Here is a 26467-nt window from a genome sequence, read left to right as displayed (position 1 = left end):
CAAGCATTGTAAATGGATGACCACAACAAAAGCAACAATGATTGCAATTACCAAACACGAAACACACTCATACTATGTTATAATATTGACATTCAGTCCAGTTGATTCAAACCATTTTGTTGTAGAACCGCACAGGTTGAAGGAAGGAAAAGATAAGCTATTTCCACATGCCCGCCCGCCCTGCCTTTGGGGGAGCGGCCTCCGCGAAGCCAATCCGCTCCTCGCTTCCGGGATGGACACCGCCCCTTTTCCTTCGGGGACCGTTCATTTACGTGTCTATTGATCTTTTGACTAGGGGTAACCAATCCTTTGCCTACATCCGGGAGGGGCGTGGACCTGCGCCCGGCAGGTCGAATGTTTTCCATGATCAAACGCTTCTCATTGGCTTCCCCTTCTCCGCTGAGGCGGTGCCTACCTCTTTCGCGCTCCCTTTTGGGCTGTGCAACCCTCAGGGGAACCAACCCCCAAAGCTCCGGGGAGACAGGGAGGCGTGTCCTCAGAACGAAAGTCCCATTGGCTTTACTGCCCGCGGAAGGGTGGGATCGTGCAGCCGCTCTTGTTGCTCATTGGTCCGGTGATTCCACGGGGCGGGACTTGGCTGGGCCTAAACTCTATCCGCTGTCCCAGACCGGTTTCAGGGCAAAGCTGCCATGCGTTCCGGGGGCCGCGGGCGGCCCCGGCTACGGCTCGGGGAACGCGGCCTTTTGGAGCCACCCTCACCGCCCAAGCGCCGCCTGCTACCTCGGGCGCAGCTGTTGCCTCTGCTGCTGCTGGCGCTGGCGGTGGCCTCGGTGTTATACACCATTTGGAGCGGCTGGTACCAGCAGACTGAGGAGCTGCCGCTAGGCCGGGAGCTGCGGGTGAGGCCGGGAGGGGACGCGGGCACTGCGGGAGCCCTTATTCCCCGCCTCGCCTTCTCCAAGGTTTCAGGTTGACGTGGCTTTATCTTTATCGTATTGCCCTAGCCGCAGGTGCCGCCGTCTCCGTCTTTAGAGCGCATGCCTCTTTCCAACGGAATGAGGCTTCGGGCTTGTTCTGTAATAGCGGTTACCCCGTAAGAGGAAGGGTCTGGAGGAGTAAGACTGGGAGTTCTGGGTTCTATTCCTAAAGTCATTTATTTGGAAGAGTCCCTTACTCTCGCTGGGCCTCGATTTCCCCCATCAAGATTCGGTGGGCTGGGGCGGATGGGCTTGGGGGGACTTTCCCGAGTGTAGGATTTATCCTAGAAACCTCCGATGCTGGAAGCTGCGATTAAGAAGAGGAACTGGGGCTTCTTAGGGGACGACAGCCCCCAGGGTAGAGTTGGAATGAGGGTTGCTTTCACGCTCTGCTCTTCTCTTCCCCACCCCCTTCCCAAGGGCCCATCGATCGGAAGTCTCCCCGAAGCCGGGGTGCGGAGGGTGGTGGGGCAACTGGACCCTCACCGTCTCTGGAACAATTATCTGCGCCCCCTGCTGGTTGTGCGGACCCCCGGCAGCCCCGGCAATCTCCAAGTCAGAAAGGTAAGGGGCCCCACCTCCAACCCCTGACCCCGCAGCCCACCAAGGAAATGGGTATTCTGCCCAAGTGGCAGAGCTAGGGCTCTGGCTGGGCGTAATATGACTCTAGAGTCCTATCCTGCTAACCACCAGACCACTGCCCTCTTTACTGCCCCCACCAAAATCTTACTATATGCTAAGCATCAGCAACAGCCGGATAAGGTGGGCACCAATCTGATCTTCATTGTGTAGATGGAGAAACTGAGGCGCAGAACAGTTAGGCATTTTGCCCAAATCCCACAGCTAATGAATGATATACCTAGGGTTTCAACCCAAATGGGTTGGCTCCAGAGCCGGTGCGGTAACATCACTACATTGCCTCCCAGAAAGTATTGAGAGTCATTTGAACACTGCCTGAGTTCAAATCCACATCTGCCACTTGGAGTGTAACCTTGAACTAGTTTCTTAACTTCTCTGTGCCTCAGTTTCCTCATCTGCAAAATGGAACCAATGACAGTCCCCACTCCACAGGGTTCCTAGAACAAGGGCTTGGCACAGAGTGAGTGCTATGGAAGGGTGAGCTGTGATTAGTCTTGGCATCAAGAGACAGGGTCACTCCACGCCTGGCACTTAGTAGGTACTCAGCAGAAGTGTATCAAGGGAACGATTAAACCAAAGTGAGATTTATGAGTCAACCCGACTGCTCAGCCTGGTTCAGGTCACATGGCCCTTCTTCCGACCTTCTCCCCAGTCCCCACCCACTCTCCCACCTATCTCTTGCCACTAGTTCCTGGAGGCTACACTGCGGACCCTGACGGCAGGCTGGCATGTAGAACTGGACCCCTTCACAGCCTCGACACCCCTGGGGCCACTGCACTTCAGCAACGTGGTGGCCACGCTGGACCCAAGGGCTGCCCGTCACCTCACCCTTGCCTGCCATTACGACTCGAAGCTCTTCCCATCTGGGTCAGCCCCCTTTATTGGGGCCACGGATTCAGCTGTGCCTTGTGCCCTCCTACTGGAGCTGGCCCAGGCCCTGGACCTGGAGCTGGCCAGAGCCAAGGAGCAGGTGAGGAGCCGGGGTAGGGTGGGTGGGGACTGCCTCTACCTTGGTCCATACCAACACCATCCTGTGCTTGGTCTTGTCTTCCTCCACTCCACAACACAGCCACAGGGTCTTTCCATTTCCTGAATGTCAGATCCTGTCCCTTCTCTGCCTGAAATCCTCCCACAGCTCTCACCTTGTTCCACAAATAAGTCAGAGCCCTTCTCTTAGCCCATGAGGTGTGCCCTCTCACCTCTCTGGTCTCCCCTCCCACCTCTCACCCCTCGCTCACTCCACTCTAGCCTCCCACCTCCTCCGTGTACCTCAAGCCACACAATTCACTCCCACCCCAGGCATTTGCACTTGCTCTTTGCTCTGCCTAGAATGTGATTTTCTCAGATATATTCCTGGCTGGCTGCCACCCTTCATTCAGATGTCCACTTTGATGTCACCTCCTCAAAGAGACCTTCCCAGCCACCCTAAAGTAGCTCCCTGTCACTCTCCCATGCCTCATGGTGCTTTATGTTGATTTGTTTATGTCTCCCCAACTAGAATCAGCTCCAGATAGGCAGGCCCTTGGCTGCGCTTATTTCCTGCTGTATCCTCTGGGCTGAGAATATTGCCTGGCATAAAGTAGGATGTCAATAAAAATGTATGGAGGGACTTCCCTGGTGGTCCAGTGGTTAGGACTCTGTGCTTCCAATGCAGGGGCATGGGTTCGATCCCTGGTCGGGGAACTAAGAGCCCACATGCCAAAACAACAACAACAAAAAGATAAAAACATCAACCCTGTGGGAAAAAATTTTTTTTAAACTGTATGGAATGAATGAACGGAAACACAGATCTCCTCACGCTCCTCCCCTGCTCAGATCCCTTCCATGGCTCAAACCCCAGTGCCCCTGTAACAAAGCCCAAGCTCCCTGGCCCTTGCTGACCCCTTGGGCCTCTACTCGAACCTCTTTGGCCCCTTCTTTGGCCCCAGTCCTGATTCATGTTGCTTCCTCACCGGGGAACACTCTTCCCTCTGCTCCATTTTGCCAGGCCAGCTCCTACTCAGCCTCAGTGCAAACATCCCTTTCCAACAGACCTGACATGTTCCCTAGGCCAGATCAGGACGCTGTTGTTCTTGGAAGCATTTGCCCGACTGCATTTCATCGTTTGTATAATTATTTATTTGTGGGTCTGTCTCTTTTGCTACATGAACTTGAGGAATAACAATTACAATCAGAGCTAACCCTTATTTAGTTACTATGTGCCAGGCGCTGTCCTAGGACCTGGGTTCGAATCCTGCCCTATGATGAGAACTGGTATTAACCCCATTTCTACATAAGGAAGCCGGTGCTTTGAGAACTTAGTAACTTACCCACGACTGCTTGGCTACTGAGCAGCCCAGCCAGGATTTGAACGCAGGCAGTCTGGCTCCGAGTCTGTACTCTTGGCCACCGTGCTCTTCGAGTGCGGAGACTTAGTTTGCCCTAGTCAGCTGTGCAAGCAGGCAGGAAATGTGTGTGCATTGAGGCTGAGGGCTGGCACTGAGCCGGCCCTGACCACTGGCCCTCACAGGCAGCCCCAGTGACCTTGCAGCTGCTCTTCTTGGACGGTGAAGAGGCACTGAAGGAGTGGGGACCCAAGGACTCGCTTTACGGCTCCCGGCACCTGGCCCAGCTCATGGAGTCTGCACCCCACGGCCCCGGCTTCACCAGGATCCAGGCTATCGTAAGACCAGGCCCCACTGGGTTCCGGTGAGGTGGGAAGCGGGTGACACGAGGCTGGCAGCATCCCGCCTGGCCTCTCCAGTCCTGGCCTCTCTCCCTAGGATCTCTTTATGCTTCTTGATCTCCTGGGAGCCCCCAACCCGACCTTCTACAGTCACTTTCCTCGCACGGCCCGCTGGTTCCATCGGCTGAGGAGCGTCGGTAAGGAGGCAGGCACCCACCTGGGATGCTGGAGGGAGGCCAGGCACCTGTCCTCTAAGGGGTCATCCAGCCTTCCCTCTACCTCCCTAGTCTCTCTCTAAAGCACTAGGACAGAAACACAAAAAGACCCCACAGCAGTCAAATGAAGTGATTACAAACGGGGGCTCTGGGGTCAGATAGCCCTGGGTTCAAATTCTGGCTCTTTCTTACCAGCTGTGTGAGCTTGGGCAAGTGGCTTCCTCTCTCTGAGCCTCAATTTCCTATCTGTAAAATGGGCATGATGGTAATAATAGGGGTATCTACCTCCTTAGACTCAGAGGGATTAATTGAGACTGGGAACATAGTCGGCCTGCAGTAAGGGGTAACTAACATTCATCCTTGTTGGGATGACCAGTGCTTCACCCCCAGACCCCCTGCCCTCCTCTGATTTGTGATCAGGGGAACCTTTGACCGTTGAGGGGCTGACCCTTGCTCTCTAATCCCCACCGCCTCCAGAGAAGCGCCTGCACCGTCTGAACCTACTGCAGTCTCATCCTTGGGAAGTGATGTACTTCCAGCCCGGGGAGCCCCCTGGCTCTGTGGAAGACGACCACATCCCCTTCCTCCGCCGAGGTACTTGCTGTGGGGAGGCGTGGTGGGCAGGGGTCTCAGCGAGCCACAGATGAGACCTGGCCCTGGCCCCTTCCCAGATTAGGGGACTGGTGGCAAACTGCTTAACTTCTTTGTGCCTTGATTTCCTCATCTGTAAGGATGGGGATGATAACAGCCCCCATCTCAGAGTTGTTGAGGGGATTGAATGTAAAGACCTTGGACCAGTGCCTGGCACTAGCGAGTGTTCAAGAAATGTTAGCTATTACTGGTTGTGCCTCAGTGATTGCAGTTTCTTCTAGTTCTTGCCTCTCAAGCCCTTGGCCACCCAGCATAATCACCAGAGCTTCGAAAAATGCCCAGTCACATTTCAGGCCTACTGAACCACAATCTGGGGCCTCTGCATTATTTTTACAAAACTCCCAGGTGATTCTGATGCACAGCCAGGGTTGACGACATCTGGTAGAGGGGTTCAAAACATAGGTTTTAGAATTGGATAGGTCTGGGTTCTAGGATCTGCAACTTACCATTGGTTGACCTAAGGCAAATTACTGAGCCTCTCTGTGGCCCCGTTTCTTCTGGAAAAGGAAGAGATAGATACATACAAACACATACGTATGTATGTATTCTTTTTTTTTTTTTCATATGGCAGTTTTATTTTTAATTTTTTGAGGAACCTTCATACTGTTTTCCATAGTGGCTACACCAAATTTATGTTATGTATTCTTAATCTCAGAGTTGGGAGGATTAGATGAGATTAGATATATAAAATGCCTTCTTACACGGTGCTTGGCATATACAGTAAGTGCTAAAAACTGCTTTTTAAATTTTTATTCTATAATTTACTCATTCAACAAATATGCGTTTCTTACAATGCCTTTATTGATTCATTCACTGAATACTTCCCAAGGCAGGTACTGAGCTAGCTGTCAGGGATACAGTGACGGGCCATAATCCACCTGGCTCCTGTCTAGCAGGGGGACAGATACTTACCAAATCTGGACAAACAAAGAGTGAAACACTCTGAGGACAGGAACCCAGTGCAGTGCAAGGGTTAGGAGCACACACTCTGGAGACACGTGGCCTGGATTCAAATTCTGACTGTGCTCTTTACTAGAGGCGAGACCTTAGGCACATCACTCAGCCTGCCTCTGTGCCTCAGTGTCCACATCTGTAAAACGGGTATTATAGTACACCTTCCAGGATTATTGTAAGGATAAAATTGTGTGTGTTTATGGCCTTAGACTCGGGCCTGGAATAGAACATAAACGTTAACTATCAGTAAAGAAGAGAAAAAGAGCCTAATAATGTATACCCGGCAAGGAAGGTCAAAGACCTCGTTCCCTTCTCCTGTCTTTCCATAATCCGTTAACTTTTGAGTTTTTCTAATTTGCGTTATGAAAATAATATACTGGATGTATTTTTAAAACAAACATGCACCCTCACATGCTGAAAATCCTTGTTCAGAATTCTTCAAGTGCCACAACAGAGTATCTTCTGCTGGGGGCGGGACAAGGCAAGGCTTCCCAGACGGGGGCCTGGGCTCCTGGGTCAGTTGGGGGCCACGCACAAGCCTGAGGCTCCTCTCTGTCCTGCAGGGGTCCCTGTGCTCCACCTCATCTCCACACCCTTCCCCTCTGTCTGGCACACGTCCGATGACTCTGAGGCCAACCTGCACCCACCCACGGTACACAACCTGAGCCGCATCCTGGCCGTGTTCCTGGCTGAATACCTGGGGCTCTAGCCTGCCTGGCAGACTCTGAGGGAGAAGCACCCAGCAGCAGACGTGACGAGGGCACCTGGAGCCGAGGAGCTCAGGCCAGGCCTGCTTGCGGTGATGCTGGCTTGTCCTTTTTTAACACCTTTGGCTCTGCTTGTGCTCTGACTGGAAGACCCTCTTTCTTTATCTCAAGCTGCCACTCTTCAAAGGCATGGAAGAGACAGACCACTGTGGTGTGAGAGCCAAAGGGATAAGAGCTTGGCCGCTGCCCTGAGGGAAACACTTGGGCTGCAGGTCTGCAGGGGCCAAATGCCGTTCTCCATTTTAGTCAGCAAATGGCATCTGGACCAGCAATACGCCTGACCAAATGAATTCTCTGTGGCTTATGTTTTTTGTGGCAGTTCATTCTCCAGAATGGCAGCCTTGCTACCGCATCAGCCCAAACCCTACTCCCACATGGATGTGCCATGTGGGGCCCACAGATGTGCTCGTAAGCAGGGAACAGAGGAGATGGAAGGCAATACTTGGGAACTCCAGATTCTGCCAGATCCAATGGCCAATAAACCAGTGTTTCTGCAAAATATATCCTGTAGAACCAGCATACATAGGTGTTGCATGAAAAGGGGGACCAAAGTGGGGTGAGACAACATTAAATGAGTTTCTTCATTTGCGCAATGTGAATTTTCAAGAAACAGAATGCAATATTTCCCCGAAGTATTTCACCACGGAACCCCTTTATTGGGAAGCACCTCACAGAACTATGGTACCTGAGAAGATACTTTGGGAAACACTGGGTTTTGATAGTTTGAGTGTACTTATGGTAGAAATGGGTCAGACAGATCTAGACTCACTGTAAACTAGTTACACCAAACCATCCTTTCCCTTTTGGCTGTGGGCCATAACAGGAGTGGGAGATGGTGTGTGTAACTGCAAACTCTAGTGATGGCCCAAGAAATTATTTCCCAGCCCTAATTTTCAGACTCAACTGGGGTGCTTACTTAAAAATGCGGGGAATTCCCTGGCAGTCCAGTGGTTAGGCCTCGGCACTCTCACTGCCGGGGCCCGGGTTCAACCCCTGGTCAGGGAACTAAGATCCCACAAGCCGCGCAGTGAGGCAAAATAAATAAATAAAATGCAGACTCCCAGGTCCCACCTACTGAATCAGAACTTCAGGGAGGGGCTGGGACTCTGTAACAAGCACCTGAGGAAGTCTCATGATCAGCAAACTTTGGGACATGCTGTCCTTAAGGATACAAGTTTGGTTCATTCACAGCTCCTTGGCAAACCTAAAGGGCACCTAGACAGGAAGTCCCGTGTTGGGCTCTGTACCTGCTGATTTCGTGACTCCGATGGAGACCTGGTAGGCCACAGGGGTGCCAGGCCAGGATGCAGGGTTAAAGAGTGAAGGTGAACATCAGCCTTGCAAGCCAACTCAAGGCTGGCGAGGACTCGAGAGAACTCACGGGCTGAGGGACAATTTCGGTTCTCATTTTGCAAACGAGGTGGCCAGGGCTGAGAATTACGAACCAGTTATGAACAGAGCCCAGATTCTCACCCACAGCTGTGCTCCTATCCCCATGTCCTACCTCCCTTCCAAAAATCACCTGTGCTGGACCAACAGATTGTTGGTCAAAAGTAGCTCCCCCGGAGGCTTTTAATTGGCTGCAAGTCAGAGTGAGGTTTGGGGGGTGGGGACTAATGGCCTCTTAGAGGTGGAATTGGCAGAAGTTGAGTTCAGAAAGGAAACTGACAGATATCAACAGCCAGGGTGGCAGGAGGGTCTCAAATCACAAAGTTAGTTCCTGTTTGTTCATTTCTTGTGTGGCAGGCATGGTGCCAAGCACTTAAAAGTGCAGCAGGTCCCCTTAGCCTCACAGCCATCCCAGAAGTAGGTGAAACCATCACCTCCATGTTAGGGGAAGCAGTGTGTTCAGTGACGTCCTTGGCCCCTTGCCTCCCTGCAGGTCATCTTGCTGAGTGTGCTACATGCCAGGTTCTGGTCAAGGGACCTGGGCACATTTTCCACTTGAATCCAGGGTAAGGATCATGAGCCCCATTTTTCAGATGAGGCTGCTGATGCTTGGCAAGGTGATGTTTCCCCCAGCTCCCATCTGTCCCCCAAACTTAGGCTCCCCCAGCTTCACACTGTGAAGAGGCCACGAGGTGTCTTTGGTAAGCACAACTGTTGAACATTCTAGATGCAACAGCTCACATGTCAGTCTTCTGAGGAAATGTCAGTATTCTCATTTTTCAGATTAAGAAACTGAGCTTCAGAGAAATCAATTGCTGAAGATCACAGCTGGACACTTTCACTGCATGTGTCTAGGTATTCATTTCTTTTTATTTATCCTGCCTATGACTCACTGGGCATACCGGTCTTTTTACCAGTCTGGAATTTGCAATCATCGTGTCCTTAAATATTATCATTGCACCATTCTCTCTTCTGACTCTAGAACGCCAGTTAAATGTGTCAGACTTCCTCACTCTATCCTCCATAACCTTCCTTCCTATTTTCTTTCTTTTTTTGGTCTCTCTGCTACTTCAGACCTAGCTTTAGTTCAATAAATCTTTTTTAAAACTTGTTTATTTGATTTATTTTATTTTTGGCTGCGTTGGGTCTTCGTCGCTGCGTGCAGGCTTTCTCTGGTTGCAGCAAGCGAGGGCTACTCTTCGTTGCGGTGCGCGGGCTTCTCATTGCGGTGGCTTCTCTCGTCGCAGAGCACAGGCTCTAGGCGCGCAGGCTTCAGTAGTTGTGGCGTGCGGGCTCAGTAATTGTGGCTCGCAGGCTCTAGAGCACAGGCTCAGTAGCTGGCACAGGCTTAGTTGCTCCGCGGCATGTGGGATCTTCCCGGATCAGGGCTTGAACCCATGTCCCCTGCATTGGCAGGCAAAGAATTCTTAACCACTGCACCACCAGGAAAGTCCCTCCCTCAGCATTTAAAACATCTTCTCTGCAGTGTTCTGGGTCAGCCTTACCTGAGCTTGTAGTTTGGTGGGATCCCATCTCCTATTAGATTCTTCACCTTGGACAGGCTTTGACCTTGACTTCTGCCTGCTTGTCCCAATAAGGCTACAAATAGGAAATCCAAGTTTGTTCACATCAGCAAATACCCTCAGAGCAAAAGTGGCTTCAGGGCCCCATGGGCCTTTCCCTTAAATTTTTGGCTGAGTATATCCTTAACTGTATTTTATTGGATATTTGATGCTTTTCAGATTTTTTTTACTTCTGGTTTTCAGCAGGAGAGTCCAAATAATCTGGCCTTCCCGCTATAGGAAACCAAAAATCCCACAAAACCAAGCCACGATTCAAACCCAGGTTTCTTTGATTCTAAAATCTAAGTATTAAATAACTGCTATGAGATAGCCTAGTCTCTGGAAATTTTGATTCCTTGATAAGAATGTCAGAGACTGTTAGCCACCGCTCAATATCCATTTTTCCTTCTTCTTTTAGTAAGTAATTATCTGAATATTTTAAAGCTTTAATTACAGGGATCTTTAGTAAGAGTTTTTTGTTGGACATAATGCACCCAACTAAAAGACTGCATTTCCCAGTCTCCTCTGCAGCCCTTCCACGTGGCTAAAGTTCTGACCAGTAAGATGTGCACAGAAGTACACTGTGGTACTTCTGGGAGGCAAGGGACTTCCTTTCCTGCAAAATGGTGATGGGTGGAGTTCCAGCAGCCATATTGGACCATGAGGATGAGGGCCACAACCAAAGAATAATGGAATAGTGGGCTAGAGGGAGCCTGGGTTCCCGATGACTTCAGGTCCACCATACCTGCCAAACGCTGGGTTTCTAAAGAAATACAAACTACCTTGTTTGAGTGTCTGCTATTTTGAGATTTTCAAATCCGAAACGACACATGATGAAGAGTCAAAAATAATCTCAGGCTAAGGGACTCGGCTAAGGATTCTTCTCTCAACTTTTTCCATTTCACCATGCACTGGCCCATGACTCCCTTCTCTCCCAAACCCCTTCCCTGAACAACACACAAACCAGTCTGGGCCCAGCCTTATAAATACTGATTTTATAGAAAGGACCAATTCAAAATTGGTCAGATGCCACACATTAGAAGCTTTCCAGAACCACAAGGATGAAAAACCAAAACCAAAACCAAACAACAAAAACACATCTCAGAACAAACAAAAATACCCCAGATCAAACTGCCTGAAGGTCAAGGTCTTGGTTGACCAAAGGCTTCTAAAGAAACACATGTGGATGGGGGGGGGGGGGGTGGAGAGACCCCAACACCTGAACAAGTACCCAGAGTGGAAGGAAAAACAACCCAGAAATTCAAACCCACAGTCCCTGCCCACCGGCCCCCCCACGCTGTCCAGAGCGAGGCAAAGGGCTTCACAGCTTTTTTGCAGGGGGGAGGGGGGAGAGTCATGGCAATAGCTTAAATATTGGGAGGAGAAGAATTTTTACACTTCAACTTTTTTCTCCTCTTCCTCTTTAGGGGAAGTAGAGAGACTGGTAGCTTGAGGTTAAGGAGAAAACTGATTTTTATTGTTTTAATGGGGAAAACGTCTAGAAATGGCAGGCGGCCATGAAAACTGCCAAATGTGATCTGTGATCTGATGGCCCCAATTCCTAAAGAGGAGGTGAACCCTGGTGTAGTAGGTTAGGAAGGGTACCAACCCTGGGTGCTGCAGCCTCTTGGGAAAAAAAAAACAGCTCCAGAGAGAAAGAATTGGGGGGAGGGAACGGAAGGGGGCCAGAATGGGGGAACCCTTAAGTAGTACCAAAATTAGCTGCCATCTGCTCCCTGCTTGTAGGTCCCTGGGGTATGAAGAGTGGCAGGGAGGGCGCTGGGGCTGAATGGAGAAGAAATTGAGATGCTGATAAAAAAACACCCTACTTGAGGGTCTGAAGAGTAGAAAACCAGTGGGGGTCAATCAGAGTGCTTTCTTGGGTCATCCCCCTGAACACCATCGCAGTTCTGGAGGGGGATCAACGCTGCCTGGGCTGAGGGTATGGGCTGGTGACCCAGTTCTGACCCTCGGCTCCCAGGGGGAGGGGGTGTGGGTGGGCATGGTGGGCTCTTCCCCCCCCTCCCCCGGCTTCACCTCCCCTCCTCCCGGCCAGCCCGGCCGCCCCCACCGCCTGGCCCATTGCAGGGCAACACCCAGTTGTTATCGTGCAGACCCAGGCGGCAGCCGGGCGTCTCGCGATCGGCTCGGCGGCAGCACATCCAGTAGGAACGTCCATAAGGCAGGTCGTGGTGGTAGGGCTTGGGGTGCCAGCGGCAGAGCGACACATCGCCCTTCTCGTATCTCTTGCGGCACTGCTTGCAAGGGTCATCGCGGTAGAGCGGGTCGCGGCTCCAGCGTGAGTCTGTGGCCCGCACGCCGAACGCCTCAATGATGCCCTTGAAGTGGTGGCAGGTGCACTTGAGGGCCGCCAGGGCCCGCGTGGGCAGGAAGCTGAAGATCTTGACCAGCACGTGCTCGGGCAGCAGCAGCATGTACTGTCGCGGCTCCAGCAACCGCTGGATCTTGAAGCGGATTTCCAGGAAGTCGTGCGACACGTGCCGGTACAGGCGGCACAGGGAGGTGTCCACCGTCCCCTCAGCATCGTCCGGGCCGGGTGCAGTGGCGGGTGAGTCGGCTGGCGGTGGCTCGGGGGGCCCATCCGGTCCCCGGGTCTGGAGGAAGAAGAGCTGGCCAGGCGGGGGTGGCTCCTCGGGGCTGACGGTCAGGCACACCGTCTCCTCCTTCACGTTTTTGGTACCATCCTTGCCGAAGAAGATGCACTCATCCACCACCCCCGTCACCACCACATCCACATGGAAGCCTGACGCGCCACAGTCCCGGGCAGGGGGTGGAGGGGGGGCCGGGGGAGTGTCCTCGGGCCTGGCAGGGGCTGGGGTCTCACCCTCGCTGGCTTCATCCGCCCTAGCCAGCAGAAACTCCACATTGCTGGGGAGGGCATCCCGAGACGGGCTGATGAGCTGGTACAGGTCGCAAGTGATCTTGTCCTTGGCCCGGGCCCCAGGACCCGGGCTGCCAGGATAGGCACAACCCGGCCGGCCCCCACTCCCGTTGGGCAAGCTGCCATCCGGTGCACGGGGCTCTCGGCCGTTGGAGATCCGGAAGGCGATGCGCACCTCCCCGGGTCCTGGCCCGGGCCGCTCCTCCTTGCGGAGGCCTTTGGCTGGAGGGTTGTCCCGCTGAGCCTCGAAGTGGGCCACAGCCTCCGCCACACGGCTGCAGTCCCCGCCACCAGACCGCCGTTCGGACCCCAGCCCCTTGGCAGGCCCACCCTGCTCGGCCGACACGTAGACCACAGGCGCTGGGGTGCTCGGGCGAGGGTAGCTCTGCAGGGCCAGGGCGGCCCGCTGTTCCACCAGGGCCACCATCTCGGCCACAGAGAGCAGGTCCACATCCTCACTGGCTGAGGCTGGGGCCCCCTCGGCAGCAGGGGGCCCGTCTTGTCCCCCTGGGTCCGGAGGAGCCTTCGTAGGCTCAAGACAGCGCCTCCTCCGCTTGGCCTTGGAGCTGTCACTACCCCAGTGCCCCTTGACCTTCATGGAGCTGGCCCGGCTGCCTCCACCGCACTGGTGGGCCACAAAGAAGGCCACCTTCTCCTTTGTATTCCCGGGCTTGATAACATACCACGTGTCCAGCAGGACTCGACCCTCGTCGCCGGCAGCGGCTGCTGAAAGGAGCGGGGCAGGCTGGGAGGCAGGAGCCTCCGTGGCCAAGGCTGGGGGTGTGTTTTCTGAGTGGGCAGGGCCATGGTCTGGCTCCGCCCCCCCGCCTGGCTCAGGGCAGGCCGACGGCTTGAGGGCTGCGGAAGGCGGGCGCGGCTGGTTCTGGGAATAGGTGCCAAAGGGCCGGGGGCACCACAGCTGGAAGGGAAGGAGGCCCCCTCGGTCCATTCTGGGGAATGGTGGCAGACAGGCGGGGGTTCACCACATCTCAGGACCTGAATGGCGGTGGGGGGCTCCACAGGCCACCTGGAGACAGGGAAGAGGAGGTTGGGGAGCTGGGGAACGGCCTGCCCTCCCAGTACCCCACTGACCTCAACGTCTCCTGACCTGAGGGGACAGACCAAACTAGACCACTGAGATCCTGTTCCCGCCCCCCTGGCACAGGTGAGCAAATGGAAGGCTGCAGAGGGGATAGGACCTGCTCCTGTAAAACTCAGAGTGTGACCGGAGCTGGCAGTTTGCTCCAACCCTCCGCCGTCTTCACAGCCTGACTGGGTTCACTCACGATCCAGAAGCCTCCTGCTGCCGTAACTTTTTAAACAGAAATGAAAGTACCAACTGACAGCTCCTCCTTTTTCTATTTGCTCACCTAGTAAACAAGTTCCTGAAAAGACAAGAATTCCCAGCCCTACCCACGGCTACTGCGGCTTGAGCCCAGAGGATGCAGCAACAAGGTAGGCTGGGCAGGGGAAGAAAATCAGAGGTCGGAGACAGAGAGGTCCTTAAGAATTCAGCTCCTCACTTTGCTTGGGTCGTGAGGCTCTTGAAGGATCCCTTAAAGCTGTGTATCCTCACCCAGAAAGATGCACACACTTGCACCAAGACTGGGCAGGTAATTCCCTTAAGCACGAACGCAGACCCCTGGGATGAGAAGGCCTTTCTAGTCTAGTTTCCTCAAGTTGCTCACAACTTGCTGAGTTTGAGGCTCAGAGTGGGGAAGGCTTACATAGTGTAACACCAGGCCCTCAAACTTGTTTTCCAGACTTTTCAATTTAGGGCTTGTAACAGTGACCGTTTTATTTTGCAATGACTTTGTGTGCGTGACCTAATCTGGAAGCAATTTTGCTAATGACTCTGACACGACCACGTTCCACTGCAGGACCAACAGTCTCAATCCCTCAGTCTCAATCCTTCCCTGGCCCATTTCCCTCCAGACATCTTGAAACCAAAATACCCTTCAGGGCTTCCCTGGTGGCCCAGTGGTTAAGAATCTGCCTGCCAATGCAGGGGACACGGGTTCGACCCCTGGTCCGGGAAGATCCCACATGCCGCGGAGCAACTAAGCCCGTGCGCCACAACTACTGAGCCTGCGTGCCACAACTACTGAGCCCGCGCGCCTAGAGCCTGTGCTCCGCAACAAGAGAAGCCACAATGAGAAGCCCGCACACTGCAACGAAGAGTAGCCCCCGCTCGCCGCAACTAGAGAAAGCCTGCGTGCAGCAATGAAGACCCAACGCAGCCAAAAATAAAAATAAATTAAAAAAACAAACAAACAAACAAAAAACCCCCAACACAATACCCTTCAAACATCGAAACTTCCACATGCTTACAGACTGGTAAAAGTAGTTTGCTGGCTCCTGGTCAGACTATTTTGAGCCACGGGCCAAATCTGGCCCACTGCCTGCCTCTGCAAATAAAGTTTTATTGAAACATGTTCATTTGTTTATGACTGCTTTCATGCTATCATGGCAGAGTTCAGTAGTGGCAACAGAGAACATATGGCCTGCAAAGCCTAAAATACTCATTATCTGGCACTTTATGGAAAAAGTTTGCTGACCTCTGCAGTATATATGGTCCCTCTAAATTCAGGCAATACCACAGACACCACTAAATCACCATTTACTTCATAGCCCTGTAGACACCATTCAAGATCTAGACAGCCTCCAAACATCCACAGACCCCAGAAACAGAAAGTCCTAATCCTAAATATCCTTGCCCCCCGTAATCTTCAATCCCACCTACCCCAATACTTACAGCCCCTGCTGAAATGCCAGTTTCTTGCTTAAAAAAACAACAACAACAAAAATGCCACACAACCCCTAAAACCTATAGAAGGCTAAGTTTACCAACCACCAACACATCTAAAACGTCCAGGAATAGAAGCTACCACATCAAAGGCCATTCATTCTCTATAGATGCAAATGTATCCTGACGTAAAATATCCAGACACTCTCAAATCCTGCTCTAAACTTCTAAAAATATCCCCTCCAGCACAGAAAGCCTCAATCTCAACGAACCCCTCACAGATCCCATGCCTAACCAAGAACTCAAACACACACAGCAATTTCCCAACCTCACAGATGACCCAAAAGACCAGTTTCCTGAAATCCTATACTCACCTCAAACTCTTTCTAAACCTCCACATGTATTCCCTAATTCCACAGAAGCCCCCCAACCGCAAAACAACTCACTAAAGCATAAAAGCTCCGTAACACATAAAACTAATCCCAAACCAGATATTTCTCAAAAGCCAAAAGAACCTCCAAAATACTCCCAAAGAAACCTTACAAAATGTTAATAAGCAGACATGAGTTTATGGCATGCTCGCTGGCAGCTTACTGGGTACTGTTCTAACAACTCCTGCTAATCCTCCCCCGTCCCTAGGAAGCAGGTAGTGTTATCAGTCCGTTTCCAGATGAGGCACAGAAAGGTTAAATCCCATGTCCGGAGACAATCAGGTAGAAAGTCGGGAGAGCCGAAAGCCCATGCATTCTGGGTCCAGAATTGGTACTCTTGGGCTCTTTTCTTTGCTTCTCAGTCTCTCCGTGGCTCCCCAAATCCTATACCCACCAAACACCCCAATCCACAGGGAGATCCCCTACAACACAACCGAACCTTCCACACTACAACAGAACGGAAACCGAAATCCCAAGGTGCCCCCTAAACTCAAGGGAACCCCAAAGTATCCCCACACGCACGCAAGAATGTCCCCAAGCCCCCAAATTTGGCCTCCCCGGAATCCGCCAACCCCTGGGGCTACCCTCGAAACCGAAACACGCCCCCAAAGCGCCCCCACCGGCGAGCCCCGCCCCCCCGCGGCGGGAGAAAGTGGCTGCACACACACGCGTGCGCACGAGTGGGAAGAGGGCCCGCCCCCTCGCTCCTTCCCTCCGGCTGTCGCGCGGGCGGGCACCCGACTAATTTCCCTCCGCCCCTTTGTTGACAGACGCGCGCGTGAGGCCCCCAGCCAATGAGCGGCGGCCGTTCGGGGCCATGCCCATATAAGGAAGGCCTTGGCGAAGGGGCCCAACTTCGGAGGGAGGAGTAGGCGAGAGGTGACGAAGTGGGGTGTGGAAACAGCCGAGTGCAAGAGAGCGTGGAACAACTCCCAACTTCCTGCTAAACGGAGGGACAAGGCCAGGACCGAGGCCACAGCATTCAAGGAGAGGTTTATTACGACGTTTCCTCTAAACAGGAGCCTTGATTGACAGTTGAGATTTAAAGGGCCAAGCAATTTAGGGATTGAGACTCCAGGGCGGAAGGAAGGGGGCAGAAAGATCTAAAAGTGCCTAGCTTTGGTAGGGAGCCCTGGGGGGCGAGATTTCCTGCGGGGGAAACTGGGCAGCGGGATCACCTAACCCTGAAAAACAAATGCGCAGAACCCTGCGATGGCTCCCGCGGCACTCAGTCTAAGCCTCTGGGCCTGGCATTCAAGGCTCAGGCCGTGTGGCCAAAAGGACCTCTCCGGCCAGCCCTTCCAACCAGGCGCCGCAAATCTGACTCTTGAGTTGGTGCAATAAAAGACTATGAAATACCTCAATAATGTTTTTTTAATATTGATTACCTGTTAAAATGGTACTATTTAGGATATAATTGAGTTAAAATACTTAAAATTAACTTCATCTCCTTCTTTTGACTTTTAAAATGTGGCTACTAGAAGACTTTAAATTGCACGTAAGGCTCACTTTATATTTCTCTTGAACAGCACTGGCCTAGAACCTTTCAGTGCCAGGCAGACTCAAGAGACACTCAAAGGCGGCCCCACTGCAGGCATCTGTCCATCCCCACCACCCTGCCTGCTACCAACCATCCCACACATCAGAGCCAGAAGGGTCTTCTAAAAGTATAAACCTGACCTTGTCCCTACCCTTCTCAGAACCTACCATAACTCCCCAGTGCCCTTGGGAAAAAGCCCAGATACCCCACCGGTCCAGCCTCGTCCTTCCCCACTCTTCCACACCCTCAGTGGACCCAGGTAAGCACCTGATCTGGCATACAGAGTAGTTAGGATACTGGGGCCCTGTCTGATCCTCGATAGGAGCTGTTATCTCCATTGTATAGATGAAGAAATTGAGGCAGGACAGGTTGCCTAACTAGCCCAAGGTCACACATACCTGGTGTGACTTCAAGTAGGGATATGAACCCAGGGAATCTGATTCTAGATTGCTGCGCTCTATTGTTTAATTATATATTCTCTGGGGTCTCAGCTCAGCCATCCCCTGCTCCAGGAAGCTAACCTCCCAGGCTGGGTCAGGCTCCACCTCTGGGCTCCCACACTGGCCTCCCTGCTATCTATTTCTCAGAGTCACCAAGCTCTTTCCTTCCATAGTCTTCGCATCTGCTGTTTCCTCTGACTGGAATGCTTTTCCCCCAGATCTCCACATGGTTCAATCCCTTCTATCATTTGGGTCTTTGCTCAAATGTAACTTTAATGGGCCTGTATCTTTAACAGAGAGGCCTTCCCTGAGCTCCCTTCCTGGAAACCTCCCAACTGCCCAGAGGGGGACCTCCGGGTTCCCAAGTCCCTGCCCTGCCCACTCTTGAGTCATCACTGTCTAGAGATGGATCTGTCTCCTCCACTGGAGAGTGAACCCCCGGGAGGAGAGGAGGGAGGAAGGGTCAGAGGTATCATGCTCATCATGGTGACCCCAGCAACACTGCCCAGCATGGGACTGAATGGATCAAAGCTCCTTTTCCAGAGGCTCCATGTCGTAAACTCCATGAAGCCTGACAGTGTAAATTCTGTTTCACACCCAAGTATTCTATCTGTGTCCGAGGTCACTGGGGCAGAATTTTCTAACTTCCACACACTGAGCCCAGCACAAAGCCCTACGCTAAGACAGCTTTTAGAGAACGCTCCGTGAAGATCCATTTATTGTAAAACATCAGAAGCCAGAAAGACTGAAAATAAAAAGATGGGAAAAGACTGACCAGGCAAATATGAACCAAGAGTCAAGGAGAGGAGTGACATTGCTGTTTAAAAAAATAGTAACAACTGACAAAAGCAAAAGGTATTATTAGGGACAAAGATGGTGACAAAACAAACTGACCCATTATACACAAAAGTTCTCAACATACGTGCTCCTAATACTATGGCCTCAAAATACACAAAGCAAAAAACAACAGAATGACAAACAGTTTGGCAAATCCACAAATGTAATGGGACACCTTAATATATCTCTCCATAAGACATTGGTTGAAAAGATAAAATCAGTAAGGACCTGAACCGCACAACCAGCACCCTCGCTGGAATGCCCCCGACAATTAGAGCATCCAGTTTTATATCCCTCATCTGACATTCTGAGGTCCTCCTGTGTGCTGGCCCTGGGTTGGATGCTGGGGATACAGAGATGACACTGAGTTCACCAGAAGGAGCTCATGGGAAAGGGGGCAGACATCCAAATAAACAATCATGGCCAACATGAATATATTACAGAGCAAATGATGATCACAACAGCAGTTAACATTGGAGCACTCACCGTGAGCCAGGCTTTGCTGTGAGTACTTTACAAATATTAACTCATTTAATTCTCACATCATCTTACTATTTTGCATCTCGTTTCAGGGATTAGGAAGTGGAGGCATAGAAGGGCTAAGTAATTGCTGTCGGACGCAGCTCTGTGGCTGAGCTTTGACTCCAAGAGTCTGGCTGACTCCAGAGCGCAGGCAGCTCATTCACTGAGTATACGGAGCACTTTTCCTGGATCATCTTGTTCCTGGATCATCTTGTTCAATCCGCAAGGCCTTTGCCCTCTCTGTTCCCTATGCCTAGAATACTCTTCCCCAGGTATTCACAGGGCTCACCCCCTCCTCAGATCACCTTCATGGGACCTTCCTTTTTTTTTTTTTTTTTTAACTTATTTTATTGTAGTTGATTTACAATGTTGTGTTAATTTCTACTGTACAGCAAAGTGATCCAGTTATACATATATACATATTCTTTTTTCATATTCTTTTCCGTTATGGTTGAATAGAGTTCCCTGTGCTATACAGCAGGACCTTATTGTTCACAAGACCTTCCTTGATTGAAAACTGCAGCCCCTGCCACAGACAGACATACACACTCTCCTTCCCTGATTTACTTTTCTCCTTAGCACGTGTTACTATCTAATACACTATAAACTTTATAAAGTTTACTGTCCGCTCCCCTCACTAAAATGAAAGCTCCCCCAAGGCTGATATTTTTGCCTAGTTTTTTTTTTCACGGCTGTGTCACCAGCTTTTAGAACAGCGCCGGGCGGTTGGCTACTATTAGTGTGGTCCCCAGAGCGGCAGCCGCTGGGAGTGTGTTAGAAATGCAATCTTGGGCTCTGCCCTACACCCGCTGAATCAGAATGTGCACTTCAACAAGCTCTCTGGGGGACTGCAAGCGCAATTAAGTGTGAGAAGCAACGCCTGAGCACATCACAGGTGTGCAGTGCACATTTGTTTGAACAAACCCCTAACACTGCCATACTGTCTGCCTTCTGCACAGTTGCTACTGGGGACCTCTTGTGAAAAACTAGCTGGTCCAGCCGAGTCCACTGGTGGAAATCCTGCTCCCAGGACCAGGGTAGGATGCCACCTCCTCAAGGAGCTGTGCTGGTGCCCTCCTAAGCTACACAGGATCTCTTCCTCCTCAGGCCTCCTCTGGCAGCACCTGTCACCTGCCCTTGCTGAAAGACAATGACCTGGGTGAGGGCCTCTCTCCCCTTCATCCTCTGGGTTTCTGGAAGGCTGGGACCTCTCCTCAAAGGTACAGCGGCTCCAGCCTCCGCACGTGGCTCCCTGGCCTGGTTTAGCTCTTCCGGCTCCATCCTTTCCATGGTAGCCAGAGAGAGCTTTCCAAACACAAATCAGACCACAGCACTCCCCTGTTGAAAATTCTTCCATGAGAGGTGCAAGTTGGCAAAACAAAATGAACGAACAAACAAACAAAACATGCCCAGGAACCGTTTCTCAGAAAGCTACTGGAGGATTTGCTTCACCACAGGAAGGAATAAACCAAGAAAAAGGAAGCTATCAGATCAAACAAATAAGATCTAGCCCAGAAAAAGGCAAAAGGAAGGAATCCCCAGATGAAGGTAAAGGGAGCTCCAAGGAGGACAGCTGTGCAGCAGGTGGAGGGAGAACCTGCTTCTATCAATGCACAGAGAAAGGAGAAAGGCTGACAATTAACAAGCTGAGCCTGCCACTTGAGAAGCTGGAAACAGTAGAAACCACAGAATAAGCCAAAGAAGGAAGGAAAGGATAAAAAGCAGATGCCTGACTCCCCCACGCTGAGTCAGGGGATACCGCCCTCCCCCCACCTTGGGGTACCTCCATCCCATGGTCCGGGAGGTCAGGGTCGTGCCAGCACAGGGCTGGGCACAGAGTGGTGCCCAGGGAACGCACTTGCCCACTGCCAAACAGGCATCAGTGGCAGGACCCCGGGGCTCTGCTCCTGGTCCTCCTCCTTCTATCCTCCACTGTCTCTACCCCGTCACCCCCACTACTACTTTGTCCGCAATCCTGATCCATCCATGTCCCTTTATTGGCTTTTTGGACTCAGGGTCTGCTGGTCTCTCTCCCCCTCTCAAGTTTCCCTTTCTGACTAACAGCTGATGGTACGAATCATCCAAATCCTCAGGATCTAGAGATCCAGGGTGCAGACAGAATCCAGACAGGGCCTCCGAGCACCCCAGCTTTCCCACTTCTAGGGGTGTGACCGTAGGCAGGGTTTTTAATCCCTCTGTGCCTTGGTTTCCCCCACTGAAAAAAATACAGATAATCACAGTACCCACCCATGGGTTGGCTGCTGATTCACTGAGATCAACCCAGTAGAGCGCTCACTGCCAGCGAAGCACCAAGGAGGGGTTCAATACGAAGGCACCAGGATTATTAAGAAAAAGTGAGACAGAGAATTCCCTGGCAGTCCAGTGGTTAGGACTCCCCACCTCCACTGCACGGGGCACAGGTTCGATCCCTGGTCGGGGAACTAAGATCCCGCAAGCTGCGCAGTGCGGCCAAAAAAAAAAAAAAAAAAAAAGTGAGACTGCTGAAGAGTTATCACTGATGGAGCCAAAGACATCTCTCTTTATTTCACATTCTGAAATGAAACCGATCCTACTCCCCCACAATAATCAAAATATGGCCATGCCTTTGTTACTGTTGGGTATTGGGTCTCACCTAATAATTAAACAGAATTTACAGAGCAGCTACTGGGTGCCAGACACTGTTCCAGGCATCGGGGACATGCAGGGCACAGGAGACAGAAATCCTTGTCCTCATGGATTGGAGAGAGGGGACAAGAAATAGATAGTAATTTTCAAGGTGCTACAGGGAAACAAACATACCAAGTGAGAGGGATGAGGCGTGTAAAGCGGGGGTTATGATCTTAATTGAGGGGTCAGGAGCAGGTGACAAGCCAAGTCTTTGAGAAAACCTGTGCTTCTAGGAATAACGCAGCTTTACCAGAGCCGCTAGAAATATACCATTCACAGTGATTAAAAAAAATATCATTTTGTATGAGTAAGCTTCAGATAAGCACTGGCTGAAAACACACTTAAGATTTGAAGAAAAGGCAAAATAACTTGGAAAGGAGACACATTTTCTAAGAGAAACAAATAAAAGGGGAAAAAGGTGTCACATCACCCTGGGGCACCCAGATGTGACAAACTGGTACAGGGAAGAGTAAGAGGTTGGCAACTTTTCCCCAAACTAACAGGAGACCTGGAGATAAAAATGTACCTGGTACAGGCCCTGGCACATAGTAGGTGCTCTATCAACATGGTGGACTACTCAAGGGATGAACCCCCATTTTCCAGAAGAGGAAACTGAGGTCCAGAGGGGTTAAGTGACTTGTCCAAAGTCACATAGCTGGTGGGTGATAGAGCCAGGATTCAAATCTGGGTGTTCTGGTTCCGGAGCACATGTTCAATAAATTTTTCTTGAAAGAATAAAATTAATCAAAATACTTCATACTTATTAAGAGCTTAATATGCACTAGGCGTTTTTTTTTTTTTTTTTTTTTTTGCACTAGGCGTTTTATACATGTGACCTCATCAACTGCTTACAAGAGCCTCACGGTTGGAATGTGGCCCCATTTTACATATGAGAAAACTGAGGCCCAGAGGGGGAAAGCAACTTGGCCAAGGACACACAGCAGCAGAGATGGGGGACAGGAATGTGGTCCTATCTGACGCTGATGCTATTAACCATAAGCTTTCCTATCAGGGTCAGACAGTTTATGGGATAAACTCCGGAAGCCTCAAGACAAATGAACCAAACTGTTTCAAAATGATTGACAAAGTTGCCAAACTGCCCAGTGAGGTCCTAATGACCAAAAAGCTGGGAGAAAAAAACCACACAGTTGTTAGAAATATTTCATATTCACAAAAATATCTGGAGTTGGGCCAGGCTGGGCATTGGCAAGTGAAATATTTATATTTGGCTGGGGCTAGGAATGGGAATGGGGACAGATTGAGTTTCTGAGCACCCCCTCGGGGAGTCACCCTTGGGCTTGGGTGCCCAGGGGTAGAGGGTGGGGAACTACAAGAGTCAGGATGTGGGAGGAACCTGGGAGAGAAAGGAAAGGCAGCCTGGCTGATGTCTCCCTCGCTGGTCCTTCTCCACTGCCCTCTCAGGTCTGCGTTTCCCATTCCCATTCAAAAAAAACGACAACTCAGGTGTATAAAGCACTTACTCCGAGCACTTCACGTGCTTACCTGCCCGAACCCTCTAACCTTCCTAGGGGTTCTGATCCCATTTTATAATTGAGGAGAGGCCAAAAGACTTGCCCGAGGTCACACAGCAAGTAAATGGCAGAACTAAAATTCAAACTGAGGACTGCTTCAGTTCTCAAGTCTCTGCCCTACTCATGACATTGTACTTCAGTACAAGGAGAGGAGAGTAAATTACAGTGGAGAGAGCACAGATTCTAAGCCAGGATGTCTAGGTTGGAATCCTGAGTCTATCGTTTAATGCTGGATGACCTTGGGAAAGTTGCTGAACCTCTCTGTGCCTCTGCTTCCTTTCTGTAGAATGGAGAAAATAACAGCACCTACAACTTAGGGGTGTTGTCAGAATTAAAGGACTTAATACATACAAGTAGCTAAGAACAGGGCCAGGCACTTCCTAAACAATAAGTGTTAGCTGGAATCGACTGTGGGGAACCCGCCCCCTCCCGCCCCCGCATGTTTCTGAGCTGGGGTGTGCCCAGCTCAGTGCCAGGTTTTGAGAAAACGCCCCTGAGGCTGGACTAAAAAGGAGGGAATCCATTAGCACCTGTGACCCAGTCACATTCCTGGGGTGGGGAACTTCCCACCAACAGCTCTTACACTAAGGACTTACCCCGAGCCGGGATGACGATCTTATGAAGCCTCCTCTCTTCTCAGTGGCATGTTGTTCCCACAATAGATAAGGGCACTGAGTTTCAAAGAGGGGACACTTGCCCAGGTCACAAAGGAGTAGCAGAAGAAAAGATCTGAATGCTGGAATGTCCATACACATAATCCGCTACACTTTTCTCATCCCATTGGAGAAACGAGAGTGCAAAAGGTCGTCTTTATGGCCCCTGCTGGCCATATTATCCTACAGTTCTGTGACCGGCCAGTTTATCGGGAGTCTCTGGCTGGACTAAGCAAACTATCGCTACAGGCAGGCTCCTCATCTCATGCTCCGCACTCCACCCACAGTTCTGTATCCTAACCTACACACCACTCTACCACTGATTTTTCTCTTCCACCATCTCAGCTTGCCCTCCTGCCCCCAATCCGATCCAGAGGCTCCAACCCACCGCATCCACAGCTGGCCTTTCCCTCGGAGCCTCCAGACCCCCTCATTCATCTAGCACTGACTCCCATGCCTTTCCACATCCCCTACGCTAAACCCCTCGAAATTGCCCCCTTCAGGGCCTCTGCCAAGACGTCCAGCCCCTTCTCCAACTCGGGACTCCTTTCCCCAGCTCTGAGCTCCCTCACAATCAATCCCAAAGCTCGACTCTCTCCCCACCTTCAAGACCCATCCCCAGCCCCCATTCTTCCACTATTCCCTCCGGCTCCCATTTCTCCCAATCCCCTCCCCCAAGCGATCTCCCCTCACCCAGCCCCTTCTTTAGTCCCTGCCTCTTCTCTCTCGCCACAGGGTCCCGAACCCCCGCCCGGGTTCTCAAGCGCCCCCGGCCCCCTCTCGGGGTTCTCACCATCTCCCCGCGCTGCAGCTCCCTCGGCTACGCGGGTTTCCCCCACTCGCTCCTCTCCAGCCTCCCCTTCCGGGTTCCCGCCCCGAAGCCCGCTGGGAATTGGAGTCCGGGCGGCCACGGACTACAACTCCCAGAAGGCAGCACGGTCAAGCTTGGAGGTGGGGAAGGAAGCAAACTGGGCGGGCTGAGGAAAAGAACGACTAACTCCCAGGAGGTAGAGAGGGGGCCTGACAGCGCAGGCGCACAGAGCGCCCCCGCCAGGCGCACTGGGAGTTGGAGTGCAGCCTCCTCCATTTTGGCCCGGGGCCCTTGGAAAAGGGATTGAGAAAACTGCAAAGGGGCAGTTTTTGTGAGGGGTGGAGAGGTGGGAAGAGCAAGTTTACCGATTTACTTAAACTGATTAACATAATAATTAACAGTGCCTTGTACTTTCTCAAACACTTTCCCATCCATTTTCCCCCCTGGTTTTCTTACCACCACCTCCTAATTTACAAATAAGGAAATTAGCCTTAAGCTTTAGGAGGGAGGATAGCTCCATGCACTAGAAATTTGTACATATCATAGAAGATTCACGAAGACAGGCACCTTTTTGTATCTTGTTCAAGCACACAGAAGAGTGTAAATAAATGTTGTTTAAATATCTATTGTATGTTAATTATACGCCAGACACTCTGCACAGAACCCAAGAATTATCCCAAATGTATAAAAACTAAGGCAGAAAGAATTGAGATTCTTCTCCAGGGCAATACAGCAAGAAAGTGATTTGAACTGAAATGTGTTGGACCCCAGGGCCTCTGCTCTCCACTAGGCTGCTAGATCGTCTCCCCTTAAGCTATATTTTCCTGTCCATCCTCCTCACGGGCCATGAGAGTGAACTTTCTAAAATGGAAAGTTTTCTATAAGGAACATAACAACTTCATGAGGGGAACTGCTATTAAGGCTCGATTCCAATGGCCCTCCTCTGAATCTTTTCTCAATTTATCTCTCTTTAATGCAGCCTCTGCCTCACTAGATTCTCACGGTCTGTGAGCCTTCCCAACTGCACTGGGAAGACTTTGGCTAAATTCCCAACTTCTAGCATAGCGCTTGTCACACAGTAGGCCCTCATTAAACATGCGCTAAAGGGAAAAGTTGGCAACCGGACACCAGAGGTTGGGAAGGGAGACTGGTCACATCTCCCTTGCGTCCGGAGAATTGGCAGTTAGGGAGAGCCCGCCTCCCCATTAGGCTCCACTGGCTCGGGACCTCAGAAGTGGCCTGGGGGCGGGGCCTGAGGGGGCGGCACCTGCCGAAAAGGCGGGCAGCTGAGCGAGCGCTGATTGGTCGGCACTTTGGCGCGCACCGGCAAAGAGTGTGTCAGGAGGCGCGAGGCCAGGCTAGCGCTGTGCTGGAAAACAGGGCCTTCCCCAGGCGCGCGTGCGCACGACCACTCGAACCCTGCCGTTTCCCCTCTCCAGTCTCGCACCCAACACATTTTGGCGGGAAGTGGTGAGGGCGTGGCCTGGCCTCAAGAGTTCGCTCTTGCTCTCCTCAGGCCTCGCGCAGGAGCCTCGCGCCAAAGGGGATTCGCGTCCACCTCACGCCTGGGCTGGGAACGTGGTGGCTGAGGCCGGCCTGAGGTTCG

At 51.6% G+C, this 26467-nt stretch overlaps 2 protein-coding genes and 1 long non-coding RNA gene across 3 annotated transcripts; 1 reads left to right on the top strand and 2 right to left on the bottom strand.

Moving 5' to 3' along the window:
* The first annotated feature begins 606 nt into the window (after window positions 1-606).
* Window positions 607-9329, top strand: QPCTL (glutaminyl-peptide cyclotransferase like). The gene is made up of 7 exons (XM_059905880.1): window positions 607-860; window positions 1359-1502; window positions 2266-2547; window positions 4087-4239; window positions 4340-4439; window positions 4935-5051; window positions 6626-9329. The coding sequence occupies exons 1-7, from the start codon at window positions 651-653 to the stop codon at window positions 6769-6771; spliced, it is 1152 nt and encodes a 383-aa protein (XP_059761863.1). The 5' UTR covers window positions 607-650; the 3' UTR covers window positions 6772-9329.
* LOC132354181 (uncharacterized) lies at window positions 5774-24900 on the bottom strand. The gene is made up of 3 exons (XR_009499200.1): window positions 24844-24900; window positions 9724-9817; window positions 5774-9622 (listed from the first exon to the last, which is right to left on the bottom strand). It is a non-coding gene; the product is annotated as an uncharacterized LOC132354181 (long non-coding RNA).
* FBXO46 (F-box protein 46) lies at window positions 10761-24630 on the bottom strand. Its single transcript, XM_059905879.1, has 2 exons — window positions 23994-24630; window positions 10761-13709 (listed from the first exon to the last, which is right to left on the bottom strand). Exon 2 carries the CDS (start codon window positions 13629-13631, stop codon window positions 11814-11816), a length of 1818 nt encoding a protein of 605 aa, XP_059761862.1. The 5' UTR covers window positions 13632-13709; window positions 23994-24630; the 3' UTR covers window positions 10761-11813.
* Window positions 24901-26467: the final 1567 nt, after the last annotated feature.

The sequence above is a fragment of the Balaenoptera ricei genome, chromosome 19 (assembly GCF_028023285.1).
Source record: "Balaenoptera ricei isolate mBalRic1 chromosome 19, mBalRic1.hap2, whole genome shotgun sequence".
Lineage (NCBI taxonomy): Eukaryota > Metazoa > Chordata > Mammalia > Artiodactyla > Balaenopteridae > Balaenoptera > Balaenoptera ricei.
This window is presented reverse-complemented; position numbering and strand designations above follow the sequence as displayed.

What these genes read in the sequence shown, in the direction of transcription:
- FBXO46 (XM_059905879.1), bottom strand. Translation starts at nt 13,631, where the DNA reads ATGGACCGAGGGGGCCTCCTTCCCTTCCAGCTGTGGTGCCCCCGGCCC.
- QPCTL (XM_059905880.1), top strand. Translation starts at nt 651, where the DNA reads ATGCGTTCCGGGGGCCGCGGGCGGCCCCGGCTACGGCTCGGGGAACGC. An exon ending in TGGCCAGAGCCAAGGAGCAG is followed by an intron (nt 2,548 to 4,086) that starts GTGAGGAGCCGG and finishes TGGCCCTCACAG; the next exon opens with GCAGCCCCAGTGACCTTGCA. An exon ending in CCATCGGCTGAGGAGCGTCG is followed by an intron (nt 4,440 to 4,934) that starts GTAAGGAGGCAG and finishes CACCGCCTCCAG; the next exon opens with AGAAGCGCCTGCACCGTCTG.